At 42.5% G+C, this 18,284-nt stretch overlaps 1 protein-coding gene across 1 annotated transcript in view; it reads left to right on the forward strand.

Moving 5' to 3' along the window:
- The window catches only part of LOC137802182 (ephrin type-B receptor 4a-like), a 34,422-nt gene extending 16,749 nt beyond the window's left edge, over positions 1 to 17,673 (forward strand). Inside the window, exons 2-17 of the mRNA XM_068599825.1 lie at positions 1,294 to 1,364; positions 3,230 to 3,511; positions 4,750 to 5,140; positions 7,240 to 7,392; positions 9,165 to 9,500; positions 9,595 to 9,719; positions 10,661 to 10,826; positions 11,143 to 11,242; positions 12,435 to 12,499; positions 12,634 to 12,747; positions 13,135 to 13,382; positions 13,461 to 13,676; positions 13,982 to 14,131; positions 14,447 to 14,640; positions 15,104 to 15,262; positions 15,538 to 17,673. Of these exons, the coding sequence (XP_068455926.1) occupies positions 1,294 to 1,364; positions 3,230 to 3,511; positions 4,750 to 5,140; positions 7,240 to 7,392; positions 9,165 to 9,500; positions 9,595 to 9,719; positions 10,661 to 10,826; positions 11,143 to 11,242; positions 12,435 to 12,499; positions 12,634 to 12,747; positions 13,135 to 13,382; positions 13,461 to 13,676; positions 13,982 to 14,131; positions 14,447 to 14,640; positions 15,104 to 15,262; positions 15,538 to 15,646 (2,879 nt within the window). The 3' untranslated portion in view covers positions 15,647 to 17,673. The remainder of the gene's footprint in view (positions 1 to 1,293; positions 1,365 to 3,229; positions 3,512 to 4,749; positions 5,141 to 7,239; positions 7,393 to 9,164; positions 9,501 to 9,594; positions 9,720 to 10,660; positions 10,827 to 11,142; positions 11,243 to 12,434; positions 12,500 to 12,633; positions 12,748 to 13,134; positions 13,383 to 13,460; positions 13,677 to 13,981; positions 14,132 to 14,446; positions 14,641 to 15,103; positions 15,263 to 15,537) is intronic.
- The last annotated feature ends 611 nt before the right edge of the window (positions 17,674 to 18,284 follow it).

The raw sequence follows: 18,284 nt of genomic DNA on the forward strand, positions 1-18,284 counted from the left end.
TTAAAAGTTCAATATTATTTCCAAACATGGTTATAGTGTATTGCAGGCATTGTTTTATTTATATGAAACATTATTGCTCAAATCAATAACACAATGGAAAAAGAAATGTACTAAAACAGAAAGAAACGTGTCGAAAACTAAATCTGTGGAAAAAGAAATCCATCAAAGAAAACTGGAAAAAAAGTTGTTCTAATCCCAGCTCATGAAGTCGCTCTCACGCTGCGTGCGTGTGTGCGCGTGTGTGTGTATAGAGTGTGTATTACTGAGAGTATTGGATGCCAGACTTTACTGTCGAGACTTATATTGGAAGCCTAATTCAACAAAACATCTTAATAACCCCGATGATAAGCTCACACTGAAACCCCCATTTCCTCCAGCATCCATTTTCATGCAAGTGCTCGCCTTGATCGCGGCACACCGGAGAGCCGCATTAAATCCTGTTTATTGGTAAAACCAAACGGCCTCACCCTTGAGATGAGCTTCTTTGGGGAACACGTAGGGCTCTAAAAACCGGTCTGTGACAGAAACCTCATCCCATCAGTATGAATACTAGTCACAATTCAGCAGAGACAATCTGCCGAGACAGCTGGGGGAGAAAGATGCCCTCACATGAAAGGAAGCCCCTTCACCCGGAGCTAACTCTGCACCGAGTTGCATGCAGTTCAAGCCCCGGGATTTTATTGTGATACTGAATCATAGCGGAACTGCTCCGATTGTTTGTGAGCTGGCAGCCTGCCCCTCAAAAGATTAGGAAGAAAAAAATCAATTCTATTGTAATCACAGATCGTGACTGGAAGGGCTTAAATCTTTACATTCGGATGTTTGAGAGTGTGTATCTAAGTCAGTTCTCCTGTTCCAACTACTTGTCCCGACTCTCTCTGGACTCTTTGCAGCAGGTTTAGTGTGACCACAGGCATGGTGTGCAGCCGGGAACACAAGGGACGTGGGGGGAATAAAAACAAACAGAAGAAGAAACACAATTTTAGAGCAGTGGGAATGTTTCTGTACATGTAATTGACTGGTGAAACTCCATCTTCTCCCGTAATCCCACTGTAAGCCATAGCGGATACTTGGCAGGGAACGTGGGACTATATATATATATATATATATATATATATATATATATATATATATATATATATATATATATATATATATATATATATTTATAATCTACACTCTTTGATTTTAAAGTCACCTGTGTGTTTCTCTGATTGTAAATGAGTCCTAGACGTGTCATGTTTACATTTCCTGCTGTGAGTCATGCAATGTTTTTTGTTTATCCCATCACAGAGGTCCTGATGAACACGAAGACGGAGACTTCTGATCTCAAATGGACCATCTTCTCGCATGCCAAACCTGCGGTATGTAACCCCAGCTCCACTATGTTATCTGTATTACTAACACAGACTTTGTGGTGACTGGGGATTTTTGGCTTCCAGCTGTTCCTTTGTTTCTTTGGCTTTAACAGACCTCCTTATATGGCAGGTAACTGACAGAATAAAGGAAACGCCAGGGCGAATGTGGGATTCAAAGTACATTGAAAGCAGATGCTTTGATATATCCCGTCAACCTTGGAAGTTGAAGTTACTGGCTGCCCACAATTTTGAATACCGCTGCCAGAAAAAGACATATTTGTAATTTGATCATCCGAGGAGTGGTTGTTCGGGTGTATTTTGCCAACAGCGTCAGTGACCCAAACTGCTCAACTTGCTGGTTTAAAAAAAAAAAAAATGGTTTTAGTGATGCTGGCAAGGAGATGGTTCTAAAACCAGACAAATACTCAACAAATGTGTCTCCGCTTTGATTAAGAGGCAAAGCAAAACAGGCTGACGGTCTCTAAATAATTTGCACAACCATTATCATTTGAAGCCGTTTATTAAAAGCTTCACATTGTCGAAAATATCATTTTTCTGTTCTCTAACAGCGTTGTAACCAGTAATGATAAGGAGATGCCGAGAGCTGCAATATATGGTTACTTACTTATATCATTGAAGGATTATGATACTCTTAACTTTAAAAACCCAAATGAAACCTAATATTCATGTTAAACCTCCAGTGTGAAGACACAATACAATTAAATCATCAATATCATTTTGCGGTCTAACAGTGATGGGAACTGATCTTCAATCACACACTCAAATATTGTGTGAACAGCGATAACAAAGGATCAACCAGGTTGAACGTTTCTGCATGAAACAAATGTACTTGGTTCGGACCGACAGTACGCTTTCTCTTGAGAGGAATGTCAAACGTATGACGACATCACTCTTGCACATCCCTCTGATTTGCTTTCAAAAAACACTTGTAACAATTTTGTTAAATGATTTATTGTCAAATCCAGACAAGCCCTGTGGGATATTTCATACATCTTCATCACAGAAAACATTTTGTACACAGAAACATGTGCTGCCAAAGTCCATAGTATTTATTTTTTGGAATTAAAAGGGAAATTCTCCCCTCCGAGTGATTCAAACCTGGCTCTGAGGGCTCTGCTGCACTGTAATTCATTCAGACCAGTATTCTGCCTCACTCAACACATCATCTGCAAATGGATTTTGAAGATTTACATATTTACATAACTGAATTTCTGAGCCTCAAGTTCAGCAAATCTGCTCAATTCTGCCCTGAGTATGTTAATTTCTAGCTTGTTTCCCGCTCTTGGGAACATATTGATGGTGAACATGTTTGCTGTTGACTCAGAAGTCAAACATTAAAGCTTTTTTCGGTTGCATTTGGCTCCCCAACAAATGTAGAATTACTGTGGAGGGTTTTCGCTTCGTACGTATATCTGTGATATCCCCCTCTGTATCCTTGTATTTTAGTCTAAAAGTGTGTTTGAAGGGTGGAATCTGTGTCTGTCTCGGATGCTGTGTGCAGCAGTGTGCTCTGTTTGACAAGTGAGACTTGTATTCCCACTTGCTGGGCTGCAGCTCAGCAGGAGGAATGATTTACCAACCCAGAGTCAAATTTGGGCTGGATCTAAATCCACAGCAGGCCAGATCTGTCCCTCGGGCCACTGACAGGTGCAGTACAGCAGAGGGCCAACGAAGAGTCGCAGCATTATTATGATGAATTGGGCTTTTAATGTGATGAATTATTTTTAAAGACCCTCGTGAAAGTCTCTCCAGGAGAATTGAAAAAATGTTCACGAGTTTTCTGGGTCGGATGTCATTTTAACTTGCAACCTTTGACAACTCTTTGTTCTCCTCTTTTTTTCTTTACTCAGTGGGAGGAAGTAAGCGGTTTAGACGAGGAGAACAACAGCGTGAGGATCTATCAGATCTGTCAGACTGACAGCTCGTCCAGCCATTGGCTGCGCAGCGGCTTCATCCAGCGACGAGGAGCGTCTCAGGTGTACGTGGAGCTGCGATTCACCATGATGGAGTGTTCCTCCAGGAGCACGCACCACCGCAGCTGCAAGGAGACCTTCAACCTGTTCTATTACCAGGCCGACTCCAACGAGGCCACGTCCTCTTACCCACCCTGGATGGAGAACCCATACACCAAGGTACGGCCACGCCCACCCGCCGATGATTTATGTCCGTTAGTCACAAATGCTTATTGTTATGGGATAACCTGTCATTCTTATCAACGGTCAGCTTTTGTGTCTGTAGTTCTTAGAATTATGTTTGTATTGTTTTTTGACACATTAAAGAGTTACTCTACATATATTTACATATAAAAATCAGTTTAATCGCCATGGTCCGTGTCTCTGAGCCCTTTATAATGTCTTATTTTGCTCTGGAGGAACTTTTTCACATCTGATAACATAATTAACTATAAGGCTGCAACTGAGTATTACTTGTAATGAATAATGCTGTTTATTTTCTCTATTAATCAATTAAGGGTTTAGAAAGAAAAGCCTTCAATATATCTTAGATACCAAGCGATAGCTTTAAAAAATATTGAATTGACTCTTATGTGACACTTTAAATTAATTTATTTGTCAAGCAAAAACTATAGCTTGATGAAATCATTTTTTTAACCGTGTAAGTATTTTGTACTGTAAACAACTACAGACAAAAACATACCCACGTTTTTAAAAGTGGTCTCTTAGGTGCATTTTGCTCCCGTTCATTCCTTAACACTCGTCAGTTTGCAGAGACAAAAAGCGTTTATCTGGTAATGCGTTCATAACAGTCGGTATTTAATCACTTCAATTTTTTTGGTCCAAATGATATAATCTTCACATGGGAGCAAGTAGTGTTTTGAAAACTCTCCACATTGGTGCTTTCAATCTGTTTCACAACCTGGTGTTCGCTTATTGTTCATCTTCTGGCTTTAATCTTCTAAACACAGCTCATGAGAAAAGTGTTTCTTGGCATCTCATTATCAAACATCACATGTTGTGATGTCCTTGAACACAAATTGAGCTTTTCATAACAGCAACTGCTCCTAGACTTCAGTACCACTTAATTATGTAACTTTGACAGAAAAACAAAATAAATGATAAAATGTTCACTGTAATGAATTACATTTCTCCCAATGCGGGTATCACTTCCCTACAAGTTTAGTTTCAAAGCGTACTGCAACAAATGGGAAACAATGGCTGCCAGGAAGGTATAGAGATCAATCTGAAATCTCCGTGGTATGCTTTGTTCAATAATGTGAAGCATATGTGATGTCTAGCTAATGGGCTAAAATGGCTAAAACATGCAAAACCGCCAAGCTGGTCCTTTTTAAAACTAAGCCCTGTGTTGGAATCGGGCCATTACATAAGATCCTTTCTCTTTCTTCCTGTTCTAGGTCGACACAGTGGCTGCAGACTTTCTACTGAGGAAGGGTGGGGAGCGGAAATTCAATGTGAAGACCTTAAGATTCGGCCCGCTATCAAAGAGAGGCTTCTACTTGGCTTTTCAGGCTCAGGGCGCCAGCATGGCCCTGCTCTCTGTCAGGGTGTTCTTCAAAAAGTGTCCCCCCCTGGTCAGTGCTCTTTCCTCTTTCGCCGAGACAGTGCCCCGCACTCTGGTGCAAGAGGCGCAGGGTGTGTGTGTGGAGCACGCCGCTCAGCAGGGGCCTCGATCTCGGTCGCCAAAGCTCTTCTGCGGGGAGGACGGCCAGTGGGTGGGCCAGCCGACGACCTCCTGCGCCTGCTTACCAGGATTTGAGAGCGCTGAAGGAAACACTATATGCACAGGTGAGAAGGAGGCAAGGTTAAGCCATATATACAAGTGTGTTTATGGCCTACAGCTGCCCAGGCAACTGAGCAGGCAGGCTAAACAAGAAAACAATGGTAAGATGAGGGGGTCAGGAGTGGGGTGAAGGGTCACTCAGAATCGAAACGCTGAAGCAGAGAAATGGGAGGCGGAGAAAGTTAATGAGGCAGGGGAGCGGCTATAACACGGAGAGGACAGAGAGAGGTCAGGTGGAGCAGCACTTATCTCAGACAGGAAGAGCAGGGTCAAAGGCTTGCTGCTGCGACAACTCATTGTTCAGCGAAGTTAGAGGGAGCACACGGGGAGTGGAGAGGTGAGGGGAGCGAGATCGAGAGCGCAGGAGGGTGTGTGTGGGGGGGGGGTGAGGGGAGCTGCTCGGGGTAAAGATCATATCACTTTGAGAACATCAAAGCAAAGCAGGCCAAAAAAAGAAGGAAGAAGCAGAATGATTCTCTCAGGAGCTGTGCAGCAGCTCTGTCTAATGAGTCCAATTAACAAGCCTCGTGCATGAGCACGCGCACGCACACACTCGCACATTGCATCACACCAACACAGATAAATGTTGAGCACCGAACCCACAGAGACATGAGAAAGAAATGCTATATTTTCTCAAGGAATTGAATTTTATTGTTGAAGGTCGGATCCAGTTTGATCTCTCCGGGAGGTATAATGATTTTTCATAACAAAAAACATAATTTCCGACATTTTGCTTTCAGTGAAGTGGCGATGGCATTTCCAGCATCCTGTCACTTAAGAGAGCCATGAGGAGAAAACGCTCATAAGACCATAAAGGGAAATTGCCTTTACAGCAAGATTGAACTATTAATTTGCTTCACAGGCCGCTCACTGGAAATAAAATGTATCTCTGCGTTTAACATTAAATTACTTTTACTGTAATCCATCAAAGACAAAACATATATTTTCTGGGTCAAACAGAAGTATTTAACATAATACTTCTGAATGCTGTCAAGTGAGTGTTATAGAGGAACTTGATTAGAATATTTAAACACGTCTTTGAAGTAAAGCTCGAGCAGGCTATAAATACTGATACATGGGAGGACTTGTGCTGGTATACTGTAGCTTTACCAATGTTATATAACACAAAAGGGTAGAAGAGGAAGCTCTGAATATTCCCAAGTAGATTAGAAGTTAGCAATTATGTTATCTTCTATGACGTAAAAGCTCAGACGCCCCCGGGTTAGTTTGATCATCCCGTCTTGTGACAGTCGCTTGCATTTGACTTATAAAGTATTTATTTTCAACCTTTAGCAGGTGAGGCATGCATCAACACCACCGACCAATCCAGTTTTCTCATTTGGGAAACTCTCGCCGGCAAAATGTCAGTCGGAAAGAATCTGTGTGAGTGTGTTGACCCTTTAACAATGCTCCACTCGGTATCAACGTTTTTATTGCTTTGTTCCTTTCACGCAGCATTTTTACCGCCACACAGAACACTTATTGTAGTTATTGTAGGTTTTGGTGATCGTTACGCACTCACGTGTGAGAGAAGGGTTCATGTGAAGCCGAGAGGAGGAGTTCACAGGGAGTGGGACTGCAACTAATAGTCTATAAATTGCTGGATAGTGATATATTTACAGTGCTATAAATCAGAGAATTGCAGTAAATCCTTACATTTGAGAAACTTAAACCAGGCAGACTGATTGATCAACTAATCCTTTCAGCACTAGTTTAGACCAGTTTCTTTACACCCTGAATGCCACACTGCTGTTTTTGATTCTCAATAACTGAAGCCACATGTTTGGTGTCGTTATTCTGATATGGTCAGGTAGAGTCAATAATAAGCAGCATGTCAATGTCAGACAGGTTTTAAATTGACAATTACAATCAGCTTCATTACGGCGTTTGTCCTCAGTTTATTGCCCTTGTCACATGGTTCTGCCTGTCAATCTGCAACCATCTGGCACCCAAACGCTGAAAAACAAACGGCAATGTGTTGTGCAAATTGAGTTTGACCTAGGTCTGTCTGGGACGCAGTGGGTGTGAAGATTTGGTGCAATGTCGTGCAGGTCATGTCCTGAATCAAAAGTCATGATAATTTGCCCTCCTTTGTCCTCCCCAGCTTGTCCCGTTGGTCAGTTCAAGCCGGCCTCAGAGGGAGAGTGCACAGGCTGTCCAGGATTCAGCCACGCCGCCACCGCTGGAGCGTCAGAGTGTGCGTGTCGCGCTGGATACTTACGCGCAAAGTCTGACTCTTCCAACTCCCCGTGCACTAGTGAGTATAGAGGAAACCGTACTTAGGCACGAGTATACGTGCTAATGTGGAGGTGCTAAGCAACACAAGCACCCACTAATTACTTTTTTCTCTTCTCTACTTTGTCCTGCTCTTCTCTTTACTTTGTCTTTTTTTCGTACATTTCAGCTTCTGTTTCTCTTTCCCCTTGGTGTTATTTAGCCAAACTCCTCTAATCTCTCTTTATGTCTTTTGTCCCGCAGCTGGGCTTTGAGATGCATGTCTTTTGTGTCAGGTGGTAGGGGGCAGGGCGTCCTCTCTAAAGTGGAGTAAGCATTGATGGTCTTAAGTGACACCTCCATGCAGATTCAGGAATTTTAATTCAGCCACATCTTGGATGTGTGAATTCGGGGGGGGAGGGGGCTTTGTAATTAGGTGCACTCTTTTGGAAATGGCCATAAAGAGGATGTGAAACACAGTGGGGATGTTGGCAGTTGCAGTTCTCTGCAGGTGTGATATCAATGCCAACTAGAATTTACATCCAATTTTATTCTTACTGATAACTTTAATTACAAATACTTTATCTTAATTATTAATCACTTAATTAGGCCATTCCTATTATTTATTCTGTTATTGTACTGCATTGCCTGTGCAATTCTGCATATCACTTATATTTTCAATTTGTATGCAAAATTGCAAACTAGACGTGCCAACTGTAAATCGCACGGACCTTTTCCCCTGAAAATAAGTGTTTTGCATTTCTGTGCCAGCCTTGGTGATTTTAATAATTTGAAATCTGATTGTTTAGTCATGAAATGTATCACCTCTAAAAAAAAAATCCCCATTCCCAAATGTTAAATTCAGAATTCATTCACACCCAAGATCGTCTATGATGCTGCCCCACTTGGGTTTCCAGTGAGAACACTATTAGCACTTAAGTTAGCTGCAGGCTCAGTGACAAAGCTCTCTCTCCTTGGCAGGAACAGAAACTCATCCACAGTGGTATTACTGTTTAGTTACGCTTGGCTTGAGGCAATAGCTATCTTCTTACAATTTTCAGACGGTGATGATTATCATCCAGTTTTAGACAAACGTAATTGCACCAGTTAAATTCTGCAACACATATGCTGCTGTGACGCAAAGGCACTGCAGGAACATTGTTCTGCTTCGTGACTGCATGTGCAGACGGAATAAAATGTCTTCAGCGCAGACGGGAAAAAATATAAACAAATGGTCTGTGTGGGTCATGGAAAGGTAAAGCAGCAGTAAAATGACACAGAGAGATTAAGATTTGATTTGATAGAGACATTTTATACATCATAATGCGTCAGCGCTAATAGATGCCTGTATATTAAAATGTAATGTCATTTTTGACCGAATAATGTGACAAATATTTGTTGGATGACTTCTGAGGGTATTTAGTAGAAAAGACTGGGTTTAGATCAGGAAAAAGTACATTTAAAGAATTAGATTGACATTTTGGGAGAGTTGCATAATTGATTACTTCAGGTCATTTCTACTCTCCAATGTCTGTGTGGTGGAGCTACAGCCAGCAGACAGTTAGCTTAGCTTAGGATGAAGAAGGAAAACGGGGAAACATCCAAACCAACAAAACAAATCCACTTACCTGCACATTCAAAACTCACTAATGAACATGTTGCGTCTTGTTTGTCTAATCAGTACAGAAAGTATGAACATGTCAATTTGTGTCAAGTGTCTCGTCAGGATCTGGAAAGACAAATCTGTTGATTTACAGTATTCACAATATAAATAAATCCAAATCAGTTTAACTTTGTTTGTTTTTGCGCCTGTAGGACCTCCCTCGGCTCCGCGCAGCGTCGTCACCCAGATCAACGACACCACGCTCAGCATGGCGTGGAACGAACCACTGGACAGCGGCGGCCGAACGGACCTGAGCTACGCCATCGGGTGCTCGGTGTGCAGGTCACCCAAGGGGCCTTGCCTCTCCTGCGGAGACAGCGTCAGCTACCGGCCCGCGCAGCACGGCCTGCCCGGGCGCAGGGTGGAGGTGTGGGGCCTGCTGCCTCAGACCACCTACGCTTTCACAATCCAGACTCTCAACGGGGTGTCGCAGGTTAGCGGCAAAGACCCTGCCAGTGAAAATGTCAACATCACCACGAGCCATGATGGTAAGAGAGGACGAGGGGAAGAGTGGAGGAGGTAGAATTTAATAAATAGTCAGAATTTCATGTGTTATTTCTAATTCTTGCGCCATCTGTGCAGTGCCCTCGCTGGTGTCTGTGATTCGGAAGAGTGACTCCACAGAGAGCAGTCTGACACTGCACTGGTCAGTTCCAGCTCAGCCACACTACACCATCCTGCAGTATCAGCTCCGCTACTGTGAGAAGGTGAGAGCTCCCTGAAGACATCTCTTAGGTGTCTGGCGTAAAGGTCACATACTTTTCAGGTTTCATTGTTTAATTTTCAGCTCAGGATTAAAAAACTCACAATGCTTTGCAAAACCTTTTTAACAGGGTAGCACAGTGGCTAATGTGATTTTACTCAAAGTGAACTGAAATCCAGATTGTCTATATTGTCAAACCAATAACTCTGATATTTGAGAGTAAGAAATTTTACATTGCAGTACAGCAGCGTAAGACTTGATCATCTGATTTCTGTGAATTAAGCTATGTTCACACTTTGAGCAACAAATGCAACAAAACGGCGAGCATGGCCAACTTCATTGACGGCAAGGGCCCCATTGAGGCCCTCATTGACGTAGTTATGTCGTTTAACCGCACTGGGAACTGGCTAATGGCATTTATTTTATATAGAAAGGAACAGTGTGAGACAAACATATTATTGGTTGACGCTTTACTGCTTCGTTGGAGAGCGGCTTCCATTTAAAAAGACTTGTATCCGGTTGCTGCGCCGTTCATCTTGTGAAGGCAGCACCAGATTTTGTTTCAGTGTTGCATGTGATAACTGTGGAGGCAGTATACAGTACACATAGGTGTGTATTATGGTGAGGTGTCTCTGACAACAACACACAAAACAAACCTGACTCACAGGCACCATCAGACCTAATGAGACATAAGACGCCTTTGTGTGAACAATATAAATCTCTAAACTTATGTTCCCTTCGACCATAGTAACGTAATTAGTTAACACGCTTCCAATTAAGTTTGTGTTGTAATGTGTTTGCATGTGTTGTAAATGGATTGAGTTAATTTTACTGAAGTTCATATTAACAATGATGGATTTTTTAGCACATTTTCTTTGTTGTTTCCTCTCATATTCCTATTTTACACTCACTTCCAGTCCGACTAACTCTGTTTTCATGCGGTAGGAGCGACGCAGCGAGGATCAGTGCCACTACACGGAGAGTAACAGAAACCAGGCCGTGCTGTCAGACCTCCGCAGGGCCACTCAGTATGAGGTGCAGGTTCGAGCGCGCACCATGGCCGGTTATGGCAGCTTCAGTCCTGCGGCCATGTTCCACACGCTGCCTGACGGTAAGTTTGCTCTTGAAGAGGGAGTTTCACACACATTATTCTTTCACACATTTTTTTTTTCATTTCCATCGGGAAGGTTTTTCAGATTCTTTTCAGTCCCTGAGCAATTTTTTTGTTGAATGAATGTACTGTCTGTGTCCTTGTATTCAGTTGGTGTCCTTGTATTGAGCCTCTTTAATATTCTAAATTCCCGTCATGTTCTTTCTTTTCTTCTCATACTTGTTTTTTGCTTTTACCCCCGTGAAAATAATAGCTCTTGCCATTATCTCTGTCATTACATTACTCTAACTCTCTGTCGTTCGGTCCCCTCTCTCAGGTCTCGACTCTGCCGCCCAGTTCTTAGTACCTGGCATCCTTATCGCTATGGGGATGCTGCTGCTTGTCACTTTCGTCTTAGTGGCCGCCTACTGCATACGGTGAGAACGAGGGAAAAGGTGTAGAAGCAGAGAACGAGATGTTGAAGGAAAAAAAGCTGACAGAATAACAGGAAACAGGGCATTGGGGGAAATCGAAAACCAATAACAGCCGTGACCCCAATTTTACAGTTTTGAACCACTTTGTTCTTTTATTTATATAAATCATATCTCATCAACAGTGGATTTGCACTCTGTTACACACACCATTTTCTGTGTGAGGCAGTTCAGACACAAAGCAATGCTTATGATGTCTTTTGCTTACACTGCCAAAAGTTATCGTGCTCATTAGAACATTTTTCTTAGGTTCATTGTTTGAGTAAATAGTGTTGGATTCCATCAGAGGGAGAAAGTGTGTGTGTGTGTGTGTGTGTGTGTGTGTGTGTGTGTGTGTGTGTGTGTGTGTGTGAGCGTGAGCGAGATGACGGTAGAGGTAGAGGGCAGGGAGAGACAGGATGCAGGCGTCCCAACCCTGTTTCCACAGGGCAGGAGAACAATAGCTATGACCTTGTGACACACAGACACACACATACACGTACACACTTACACACACAAACCAGTGGCTGAGGCCCAGATCTGCCACTAACTGAGGGTGGTGCACATTATTGCTATTTTAGGCTTATGAGGTGGGAGCAGGATAGAAGTGGAGGAAGGCAGGGATTCAGTAGCTACAGGGCTGTTACAGTCTTGCAGGGATGAGTTTGCGCCAGCAGAGTTATAATGGAGCTGCTTGTATCAAAGAGCAGAACCGCAACGGTTTTGTACACCGTTACCACAAGGCATCGAGTGTTGTGCGTTTGAAATGGCTGAGGATTGTTTGTTTTTTTAACAAGATTTTGTGTTAAAAAAAATAACAAAAGGACGACAGTGTTTTGGTCTGTAGCTGATCTTACCTCTAACCGCTCAGTGAATGGGTCCAAGATAGAATAATATTTCCTAAGGGGATTAAAAAAAAATTATATTTTGCAATGCTTGCTATCATCCAGGATTTTTTTTCATAAAATAAAAATAGTCATACAATGTGTGAATATTCTCTGGCTCATTTTTTCTTTTTTAGACCTGGGATTTGCATAACATTGGGCTGATAAAGCACTAAGAATGCTTGCCAAAAGAATGTCAAATTCTTATTCTTCAGATAACTGCGCTGCCACCCCTAATCTTTATTTTATTTATCCCGATCTCTTTCTACCTGCAGGAGACACAGCCGGGTAAAGGATCCAGAGCTGAGCGACAAAAACAGCCAGTACCTTGTTGGCCAAGGTAACGGATGAAGGACGTGCACACAAAACGTGACATGCATCTCAAAGTTTTCTTTTAATGTGACCGGGATCATTGCTGCTCATAGTAATTTCTTCTTTTCCTTTCCCACGACTGTGTTTGTTTTAATTTTGCAGGGGTCAAGGTTTATATCGACCCCTTCACCTATGAGGACCCTAATGAGGCCGTGCGAGAATTTGCGAAGGAAATTGATGTTTCCTTTGTCAAGATCGAGGAGGTTATCGGTGCTGGTAAGCCCCAGCTCTATGCTTTTCCCATTATTCACAATCAGACTCTCTCTTTCTCTCTGTGGACTCACAGACAGTTTTGTTTTTTTAAGCTTCAAACTGATTTTCATCTTTCAACATGACATCATTGGGAATATATTTAATTTACTGAGCTAAATGGATTCTGTGACATTTAAAACAATTGTTTTTGTATTCTTTATCAAACCAAATTCATTATTGGCGTGTAAATAAAGCAATAAACTGATTAATATGTTTTCAGCCCTTATTCAAACTAAAGTGCACCACTAGCTTCAGGCGAGCTGTAGGTTTGCAGAAAACAACTGTCTTCTTCCTAATGTGGTTAACACCAGTTAAACAAGACATGTGTGATTGTGTGTCTTTGTGCTGCAGGAGAGTTTGGGGAGGTGTGTCGTGGGCGGCTTAAGGTCCCAGGGAAAAAAGAAAACTACGTAGCCATTAAAACACTAAAGGGAGGCTACACTGACAAGCAGAGGCGGGACTTCCTTTCTGAAGCGTCCATCATGGGTCAGTTCCAGCACCCCAACATCATCCACCTGGAGGGCATCATCACAGCCAGCTGTCCAGTTATGATTCTCACAGAGTTTATGGAGAACGGAGCTCTGGACTCGTTTCTTCGGGTGAGTGTGACGCACAAAGTACTGAAACACACCGCCGCTACAGTCGTTCTCCAATTGAACTGTTCCTGTCCTCCGCAGCTGAACGACAGCCAGTTCACTCCCATCCAGCTGGTGGGGATGCTGCGCGGCATCGCCTCTGGCATGAAGTACCTGGCGGAGATGAGCTACGTCCACCGAGACCTGGCTGCCCGAAACATCCTGATCAACAGCAACCTTGTGTGCAAGGTGTCCGACTTCGGCTTGTCGCGTTTCCTGCAGGAGAACTCCTCTGACCCGACTTATACCAGCTCCTTGGTGAGATGACACTATTCAGATGATGCTGAACAAAATATTATATATGTGTGTGTGTATATATTTATATGTATGTATGTATGTATGTATGTATATATACATACATATATATGTGTGTGTGTGTGTGTGTGTGTGTGTGTGTGTGTGTGTGTGTATGTATATATGTATATATATATATATATATATATATATATATATATATATATATATATATATATATATATATATATATATTCTGTCCTTGTCAGAGCCCTGTCTGAACATTTATCTGAGGTTTTTCAGTGCTGACTGTTTTCTTTTCTGTGCAGGGAGGTAAGATCCCAATACGCTGGACAGCACCAGAGGCAATAGCCTTCAGAAAGTTTACTTCAGCCTCAGATGTTTGGAGCTATGGCATCGTCATGTGGGAGGTCATGTCTTTTGGAGAGAGACCGTATTGGGACATGAGCAACCAGGATGTAAGTTTAAGGCCATTCTTGACAATTATTTGGTTTTGTGAGGCACAGAGTTGAGCTTTTGGAAACAACATTTTACATTTGCATTTTGAAAAAAGCAACAGTATGAACTTTTCAGGTAATAAATAAAGTGTTTGGATAGCAGCTTAACCATAAGATTGCCGAGCAACACTGTCATAAAGGGCACATTTAAGTTAAAGATTTCTTCATTTTTTCTTCTTGTGTTGTTTATTGTTTCAACCTGTTCACAGCTCACTGTTTATTTAAATGAAAAGTGAATACATTGGTTTAAAGAGTGAATATTTTTCTTCCTGTCAGGTTATCAATGCTATAGAGCAGGACTACCGGCTGCCACCACCCCCTGACTGCCCGACCCATCTACACCAGCTGATGCTGGACTGCTGGCAGAAGGACCGCTCGGCGCGCCCTCGGTTCTCGGACCTCGTCAGTGCTCTCGATAAGCTCATCCGCAACCCCGCATCGCTGAAAATAGTGGCTCAAGAGGGAGCAGGGTGAGTGCAGCGGTTTCTTGGTGATTGACAGAAAACCTTCTTGAAAAGGTCACAGTGGCAGCAAATTTACAGCTTGAGAAAGAACAGAGAAAAGGAAGCATGCCAGTCACTTCATGATGTCCCAGTCTTTAGTGTCCATTCAGAAATTGAAATAGTCACAGGACACGCGTTACCCTCCCACTGCCCAATCTTATGTACCACTTTAATGTCCTGCTGGGACCTGTCAGCCACTTGCTGTGCCCATTTCCCTTCTTCCACATTCTGCTTGTCAGCTGGTCGCATACAGGAGACGACACTCCACCCCTGACAAATCCCATTGTCTGGCCCTGTCAGTCACTCAGCCTCAGATTACACCTTTTCTTGACGACTGCAATGTTGCCACTGGATGTTTATAAGCTCCTCAGTGTTATTTTGATGATCGTGTGAGTAAGTTTGTCCATTGTCTCTCCACTCTGTGCCGTAGGCCGTCTTACCCCCTGCTGGACCAGCGTGCACCTTTAGACCTCTCGTCGTGTGCTTCAGTGGGAGAATGGCTCCGGGCCATCAAGATGGAGCGCTACGAAGACAGCTTCTTGCAGGCCGGCTTCAACTCGGTGGACCAGCTGGCCCAGATCTCCACACAGTCAGTTCCACTTTTCTTATGTAAACTTTCAGCAAAAGGTCTGGGAGCTCACCTCGTAGCTTTTAGTAGTTACAGTTGCAAACAGGCTAAATAATTTCTTGAAAAGCTATCATCACAATCTCCTGAGGTGCATTTTCTTATTTAAATTCAAGACTGTGGAAGCCCAGAGGGCACGAACGTGTAAACTAAAATATTACTTTTATGCCCATCCAATTATATATTTTCTCATTTCTTTTCCTCCTGTTTAATTAGTGATTTTTCTCGTCTGTGTTCAGGGACCTGCTGCACATGGGAGTGACTTTGGCTGGTCACCAGAGGAAAATCCTTTCCAGCATCCAGACAATGGCCTTTCGGAACAAGAGCACTGCGACTGTGACCTTCTAGCTCACCCCGTTTTGTAACCTGGACGTGAATGCCAGCACACCAGTGCAGTCCTGTACTTAGAGCACTCTGGATGCTCTCCTGGGACCCGCTTTGAACACGGACTTCAAGGGAAATCAGCAGAATTTACCTATGACCAAAAAATAACTCAAAAAATGAACGACTTAAGGATGGCTTTCCCATCAGAAAAAGTCGTGTCCTGGACGACCACAGTGACCACGGGACAAAGTTGCTGTTGTGCAGACTTGACTCTGCCTCATTTTTTATAGTTTGTGGTCAGTGTTTTTGTATCTACCTGAAATACGGACCCAGTAAATGTGCTAAACCAAGAGGAGAGACTGATCAGAATTTACAAAGTTTCTGTTGTACCATGTCATGTTGGAAACTCGCAGCGGACTGGTTTGTTGTCACTTCACCGAAGGAGACAAAAAGAAATGCCAGTGACAAGCCGAGGATTTCACTTTTCATATTGTTGTAATTATGAATGACGACTGCTTTCACCTGGGTGTCTTGCATCGAATCATCTGGATTACATTACTGCACAGACATGTTTTCACATCGAGACGGGACATTTTAACAGTTGATTTGACGTCTTTGTTACTGTTTGATTTCAACATTACCTCCTCTCTACTCAGGTGTGATGTGTAATGCAAACTTTGAAGAGCGCTATACTCGTTCGCCCTAATCAAACTTCTTTCATCTACTTCAGTCTCTTTCTTCATCGGCTCCACAGCGTGTGAGAAGAGAGACACAGAGACATATCAGCACTTTTGTCATTTCAGAGTGAATTGTGATCTTCAGTAACTCAATGTGTTGGTTATTTCTGGTGGTAGCTCAGTTTCATTATATTCTGAAGTCTGACTGCACAAGGACCAAGTGGACTCAGAGACCAGAGAACACTGTAGAATTGGTTTTCTTTGTAGAAATTTCCCAAGGAAGCTATCTGGCCTCTAACTTGTTTTTCTTGATATAACAATGCATTTTTAATTATCTTATTCTGTATTCTCCATCTTCCAGTGCCATTCAGTCGTCTTTGTGGACTTAAATGCCAATTTTATAAAAGCAGAAATCTCGAGTGATTCTTGTCTCATTAAAATGTACCTTAAAGGGTTACTTTGACATTTTGAAGAGTGTATTATGTTCCTTCTTGCTGGTGGTGTAGTCGGCAAATTGTTTCTGCCTTTGCCTCAAAGCTATACAAAATGAGTCTCCTTGAAATTCTTCAGATTTTGCTTTCAAGACAATGTACGTCTACCAGCTAAGCTAACATGCTAGCCTGTCGCCAGTGGTTTCTGATTGGAGTGCTACCAATACTGTTGAGCTGCTGTTTGATTAGCACAGCAGCCCCATCCCATTAGTGCAAGTGCTTGAAGAGGAATAACAGGCTGGAGTTCAAAATGTCAAGGTATTGCTCAAAGATCTCTCAAAGGATGATACCAGTCATTTTGGGAAGTCGTACATTATTTTTCTGTAGTGAATCAGGACAAATTCAGTTTAAACAGCTGCAGAAACGTACTCAAATAACTATGTTGAATACAAAATGGTATGATTGCTTTTTCTAAATGGTTTTTACCTTAGTGCCAGTGAGCACTTCCTTGGACTCAAACATGGCAGTTATATCATGTGTGATAATTATACTGGGTTTCAACAAGCTTAAAGTGCAATTTACACACATTCAAAATCCATTTAAATTTCATGATTAACATGAATTGAAGTCGGATTGATTAACGCCAATCTTGGGTGGTAGTAATGGCCACACTCTGAGTTACACTTGAAAAAGTGTAGTTGAAACATTAGCGACACCACAAAATCATCCACTTACCTGTTAATCAGCATACATTTATGTTATTGGCCCATAATGAAAAATACTGGTATTGTCACGCAGCAGTCTGAGAGATTCCTTTAAGGATGATGAGCAATGTGGTCTTCATATTGAAGATCTCAATAAAATCAACTTTGAGTTAATGAATAGATAAAGTATGTTTTGATTACTGTCCTGTGTGTAGGCTAATCTGTATTCAGTATTCATAATAAAGATACACACCAGTGTTTACTATCAAGGACTCATTTTTCTGCTTATTAACGTGTTCGCTGGCCTCTGGAGATAATCATCAAAGCTATTATCACCTCAACTGGAGTGTGACGACAGCACCAAATATATGTGGACGTCATTGCACGGACGTCAAATGAAGATCCTCTCTGACCCGAAAGTGAAAATCCACATAATTTTTATCTTTGGTTAGATAATGCCTCATTTGCCCTGGCCACGCTCATAGCGGAAATGTGCAAGTAAAATGTCTAATGGGGTGTGTTTTTATGTCTCCTTTGTGCCTCTTGTTGCAAACATGCCTCTCATCTATTCCGTCGCTTCATTTTTATTAATGAGAGAGAAACAGGAGACTGCGAGCGAGAATTGAATCTCACTCCCCCTACATTTCCCACTGTTGCCTTTCCTCCTTGCCTTCTGTCTCTCCGGAGAGCCTTTACCCCTCGAGGGCTGGAAGCTTGTCCTCTCCTATGTTCCTCTTCCTGGTCCTCAGCCCTTTTAATCATGAAGAGATGTTCTTTTCTTCTCCTGTGCCTCGGGCTGAGAGCAGCTTAGAGCGCAGCATAAGCTTAAACTAAACTCTCACACAGAATC

Source organism: Clinocottus analis, unplaced genomic scaffold, assembly GCF_023055335.1.
Source record: "Clinocottus analis isolate CAN_PGR_092001 unplaced genomic scaffold, fCliAna1.0.p SCAF_5, whole genome shotgun sequence".
Classification (NCBI taxonomy): Eukaryota; Metazoa; Chordata; class Actinopteri; order Perciformes; family Cottidae; genus Clinocottus; species Clinocottus analis.